The sequence below is a fragment of the Microtus ochrogaster genome, chromosome 6 (genome assembly GCF_000317375.1).
Source record: "Microtus ochrogaster isolate Prairie Vole_2 chromosome 6, MicOch1.0, whole genome shotgun sequence".
In the NCBI taxonomy this organism is placed as follows: domain Eukaryota; kingdom Metazoa; phylum Chordata; class Mammalia; order Rodentia; family Cricetidae; genus Microtus; species Microtus ochrogaster.
This window is the reverse complement of record NC_022013.1, coordinates 73,292,459-73,298,612: the sequence shown is the minus strand read 5'-3', so window position 1 is coordinate 73,298,612 and position 6,154 is coordinate 73,292,459. Positions and strand designations below refer to the sequence as shown.

Below are 6,154 nucleotides of genomic sequence, written 5' to 3'. Positions count from 1 at the left end.
GTCCCAGCATTCTGCTCTGTTTACTCCTCCCTCCTGTTTTAACCTATCAGGGCAAGCAGCTTCTTTATTTAATTAACCAATGACCTTCCTCCATCACTTTACTATGTTTGGAAAAATAAAAAGAGTAAAATATGAGCCCAACCTTGAAGCCTTGAAAAATAAATATGTCATCATTAGTATGTAGACAGCTTTAAGCACGAGGATCAATCTACCTGGAGGTTGTAGTTAGAAAAACAATTCAAGGAGTAACTTTGCAGTTGAATGGCAAGGAGAGCATGGTTGATTCAGGAAATGAGTGGAATAGAAGGGCTCTGTGTGAGTTGAAGAAGGGGATTGTGAAAGAAGATAAGGGGATTGTGCCTGAGCCAGATCAAGGTGGTTTGTTTGCTATTCTAGGGGCTATGACTTTACTCATAAGTTTTGAGACATCATTTGAGGTTGGATATTTAAAACTCTTAAGGAAACGATGATGCGGTTAGATTTGTTTTCAAAAGATGATTTAAGAGACCAGCAAAGTGGTTCAGCAGTCGGATTCTTGTCAAGTCTGAAGTCCTGAGTCCTTCCATCCGCAGGACCCACGAGATAGGAGAGAACTGGCACCTTCAAATTGTCCTCTGACCTGCACTTACTGTTCCCATACCCCCAATGAAATAAATAAATAATGTTATAAAAAATGTTTTAAAGATCATTCATCCCATGTGTGGTAACACGTGCTTTCCATCCTATGGGGCACTGGGCAAGAGGATTCATAGTTTTAGGTCAGGGCTACAGAAGCAGACCTGTTCCAAAAAAGAAAACCAATTGCTAGATTGGATAAGAGATTAGAGTAGGAAAAGACCATTTAGGAAATAAGACTTTTGTGACTAATTAGTTTTTAAAAGGTGAAGGCTGAACTAATGCTGAGTATTGCTTCTCAATCTGATGGGAGCCATTGTTTTGCTAACACTGCCATTCCCAACTGAGCAGGCTTGAGATGACTAGCAGTTGAGACTTGTTTCTTCCAGTGTTGACGCGGAGGCACCTAAGGAGCAATCCCAGTGCTGGCATTTTAGATACAGTGCTTAGGAGCGCTGCCTCTTTAGACACAGTGCTTAGGAGCACGGCCTGTTTGGGAACCTGTCAAATGATTCTTTAAATCCGTCATCCCCGGTTCTTTCCCAGAAACAATCACTTCCACTTGTGACTTTTTTTAAAAAAATTTATTTATTTATTAAAGATTTCTGTCTCTTCCCCGCCACCGCCTCCCATTTCCCTCCCCTTCCCCCAATTAAGTCCCCCCCCCTCTCAGCCCGAAAAGCAATCAGGGTTCCCTGTCCTGTGGGAAGTCCAATGAACCCCCACCTCCATCCAGGTCTAGTAAGTTGAGCATCTAGGCAGTTTGGATGCTCAACTCACTTGTGACTTTTTTACCTTTAATATAGTATTTAATTCTTCACTTGTTTTAATTAATGTTATCTTCAGGAGTATTAGTTTGGAAGTTCATGTACATAGAACATATAAATGTATATCTTTGAGAAGCATACTTGCTTACACACATTTTTTGTGGTAAATAACTTTAAATTAATGAATAACTTATTGGTCAACTAGTATTTGTTTTTCCTATAACCTTCAGAGATAGTATTTTAAAAAATAATATTATAATAAGTAAATTGATAATATTTATTTGTGAACTTGGAGAGATAATTCAGTGGTTAAGAGAAGTTGATTCTCTTGCAAAGGACCCAGGCTTGGTTTGCAACTCCCACAATGAATAGATGACAGCTACCTTTAACTCCAGTTCCATGTGGTCTCCATGGGTACCTATACTCACACGGTGTACATACATTCAGGAATATACACGTGAAGTCAAAATTCATTTTAAAAATCTTTAATAGTTTTTGAATTGGGGTATTGCTGTGTTATTCAGGTAGACTTTAAATTCAGCAATTCGGATCTCCTTTCCTCAACCTGCTGAGCACTGGACTCCAGGAACCTGGTGTTTCATTGTAGAATACTACAATTTGGCTTTGGGTTGATTCCCAACCTGCTGAGCACTGGACTCCAGGAACCTGGTGTTCTGTCCTGAAATACTATGATCTGGCTATGGGTTGATACTGTTCACTAGCCTTCCCACTAGATTCTCTGTGGTGCTCTGCAAAATTTGCAGCTGGTGTGGGCTCAGCTAATTATGTTCCACTGCATTGTCTGGGCCTTCCCTGGGGCGGGTATTGAGGCCTTTCGAGTTTTGTTAAAGCCTCCTTTGTCTTGGATTTCTTCAGAAACACCTTCAGGATTATTTCAGTGGTGTGGGTATGGATTGGTAGGGTCTCAGCAGGAGCAGTGGCGAAGGGTGAACCTGTTGGGGATGCAGGAACTACACACTCACCACAGCATTTTCATTAAACAGGGTTTTAGAAGCCACATCAGTATCAGCTCTAGTGCAAGGGCTTGCTCTCAGATGTACAGCATGTTTGTTTCCTTAAAACACAGCAGAACCTCTTCAGTGAAGGTTTGGCATGCTTCGTTGTTTGAATAATGGTGTAAACTCACTCTTGATTGCATTTACATGAAGGATGCTCTATCCAGCTACTCCGTGTATTCAGAATCCAATATTCTCACTTTACTTGATTTTCATGATCTTGAAACACAGTTCTGATTTTGTTAATCCATTTGAGATAGGTGTCATGTACCCTGAACTGGCCAAAGACTTGCTGTGTGCCTGAGGATCCTTGAACTTCTGATCCTCTCGAAGGTTGGGATTGCTTGTGAGCACCCACACACAGCTTGCTGGCCCCCTTTACTTTCCTGTTTTCCCCATTTCTTTCTCCCCTCCCTTTATTTGTCTTTAAATAAGTGATGCCTTCTAATATTTGTGGAGTCCATCCTTAGATAAGAAATTTTAGAGGCGACACCCTACAACCAGATCCTTTGCTCTCAAGAAGCTATCAAGAATGGCAGAATTTGCAACTAAGCTTCATTGTGTGACCTTAGGAGTTGGCTGAGGCTCTCAATGTTAGAGCCAGCATCATAGGCACCAGCTCTGAATCCTGGGATTGTGTCTTTCCTGCCTTTACCTGGAGCAATTCCACACAGTGCTCACTTTCTACTGAAGAAAACACTTGATGAAAATAATACAAAGCTAATGTCAGGGCTTTAGAAAATGTAAGAATCTCAATTGACATGAATATGTTCTTTCTTATAGATATCTGACCTTTCCTTTTTGAGATAGAGTCTCACTGTGTAGCTTGGGTTGTCCTTAAACTTTAAATCCATCTGTCTCAAGTTTTTAAATTCACTACCACACTCATGAGGATGGGACTTGGATGACCACTTTTAAAATACATCTTAAGTGTGGAGAGATAATCAAGTCTTGATGACCTGAGTTCAGTTCTCAACTCCCATGTAAAGATACCATGTGTGGTGGTGCAGCTGGTTATCTCAGCGTGGGGCAGCAACAGACGGGGATTCTTGATGCTTGCTAGCCAAGCATCCTAACCTACTCATTGAGTTCCAGACAGTGAGAAACCCTGTTCCAAAACAAACTGGCTCCTGAGGGCAACCCTTGAGGTTGACCGCTGGCCTCTTCACATACTTGCAAGTGTAACCACACTTCCCTGAAAACACATAAATGCACACATGAGCACACAAAGATACACAAAATGTAGAATATATTCAATGTTTTGCCTATTCTGCTATTTATTTTTGTAAAAGCCTTTACTACAGAATATAAAAAATTATCCTAAAAGAATATATATTGTTTGTACATTGATCTATTATTTCAAAGTTACTTTCAAAGTTACTATTTCCTATGTTTAATGTTTTATATGTTTGATTCCAGTTTTTAAAATACCTTATCAGATCTGTGGTTGTGTGCTGTTCCTTTTGGGAAGGCAGACAGATAATGTAAAAATTCTAAGGTTACTTTGTTTTTAACCTATCAGAGTCAAATGTAATTGCTTTCCTATTGTTTGATCTTAATGACAGTGCTGTGTTTTACCAATGTATGTCCTGTGTCAGCTATCATTAGTGCTTAGGTACATTAACTGTTGGGTACCCTTGCAGTGTCTTCATAGACATGCTTCTGTGTACAGCTGTGTTCTCTAACTGTATTTGAAAGCTATAAGAGGGAGAGGACCAACAGATGAACAGAGTCATTTGGATGCTATCAGTTCATGGTTCTTGATTACCACTTTAACTACAGATAATGCAAAGGATGTGTATTGTCTTTTTAAATTATTTTTAAATGTCATGTATGTATACTATATTTACATAATTGTCTGTCCCTCTAACACCTCTTGTTTTCCCCCACTCCCTTTCAAATTCATAATTTTTTTCTTTATTTTTGTTACACATACACATAATATATAATAGCTATATTATATATACAACTACACATAATATATAATAACACAAATATATAATAACTACTGAATTCATCTAGTGTTGCTCAATGTGTATGTGTATAGGGCTGACCACTGGCTACAGGATAACCAGTTAAATAGTTCATCCCTGTGGAAGACTGATTCTCCCTCTCTCAGCAGCCCTTTATTTCTTGTAGCTGTTCTTCTGGTGGTGGGACCCTTTCCCCCGTTCCTGTTGGCCGACCTATCTGAATCAATGAGCTCCAGGTCCAGTGACTCTGTGAAAAAAAAAAGATGAAGGTGATCAAGGAAGACACCCAGGCCAACCTGTAGAGGCCATATAGACACATCTTTCCACCTGAACCTGGATGGTCATTCAAATACAGGAACACAGTTAATAATAAGTGTGGCCATGTTACCAACTGTGTTCATTTAGCAAAGATGAGAGACTAACTGTAAGCTAACCACCATCTAAAAAAGTATATTCTGTGTATCGTGCTATGACTTTATCAGTGGAAAGACAAGATAATATTAACATCAGTTAGGATAGATACATAAGATGTCTTGACTCAGTATTTTCTCATTGTAAGTCAGTAAAACTTAAGAATTAAGTTTCTTGTCTTTTTATAAGCCTGTGACTCACTCATTGAATTTTTTAATATACGCAGGCAGGCTCTTACCAGAGTAGGTATTTTATAATAGATTCATTTGAATTAGAGGCAGTACATTTAGCTGATGAGTGAGTTAAATATGCAGGCATTTTACTCAGCATGATACATGTGTAGTGGCATTTAAACCGTAAGTTCAAATAATTATGTTTTTAAAATACTGACAAAGTAGTACATTGTTTTTCATTCCCCTAATAAAAGTTGCTACCAAATTAATTAGTAGCATAACAGATGATTATAAAAATAAAATAGGCAAAGCTGTTGAAAGCTCATGGCTTCACAGAGAAAGGTTAATTTTTAAAACTGCTCATTTTTTGAAATGTGTTTTTCTTAATTTAGTATTTTAATTTCTTTAAAATGACATGTGCGCTGTAATTACCATCTTAGGAGAAATTAAAAATTAAGGTTAACAGGTTGACTTGCCTTAGAATTGCATTAGTTACTAATGAAATAATTTGAAAACATGTTTCAGTGCCGTTGACGAGTTCAGGAAGAAAGAGAATGACGCAGCTGTGACGATCCAGAGCTGGTTTCGTGGATGCCAAGTCCGGGCGTACATCAGGTGCATAGACTTTGCCATCAGAACCTCAGTTACAAACCATAGTGCCTGCCTCAGACAATCACATGTTGTTTAGGTAACATTTATTCCAGATAACCTCTTACTTCACTCAGTAATGAAGTCATTAAATTTATATTGGCCCTGAAAAAACTGATACAGAAAACTTCTAATTATTTCTTGCTGATATGTAAGTTACATCTGCCATATGTACAATTCTCAATATTGTAAGCACATTTGATCAGATATCCCCCCCCAAATATCCTTATGAAGTGCTTTTATAATACCGAATCAACTGATGGGGCAGGAAAGGAACTGGGCAAGAGGAATCTTGGTTTTTCTCAACATGTTGGTTGATGAAATCAATGATGTTAAAATGATGATATTCTAATCATAAAAATGATGGATCTACCTGTATCTAAATTCTTCCCATGCTTTTCTTCAGTGATCCAAGAATGTTTTTAATGTTCTCTTTGATTCTGAAGAAGGGCAGGCAGTACAGCCTGCTCAGCAGTACGGTGCTTGCCTGGTGTGCACAAGGTCCTAAGTTCAATTCCTAGTGACATATCTCATGCTTGAACAGATATTTT

General features: G+C 38.5%; 1 protein-coding gene across 1 annotated transcript in view; it reads left to right on the top strand.

Moving 5' to 3' along the window:
* The window catches only part of Spata17 (spermatogenesis associated 17), a 173,717-nt gene that overhangs the window by 14,199 nt on the left and 153,364 nt on the right, over positions 1 to 6,154 (top strand). The window contains 1 exon segment of the mRNA XM_005348848.3: positions 5,481 to 5,570. Coding sequence (XP_005348905.1) covers positions 5,481 to 5,570 — 90 coding nt within the window.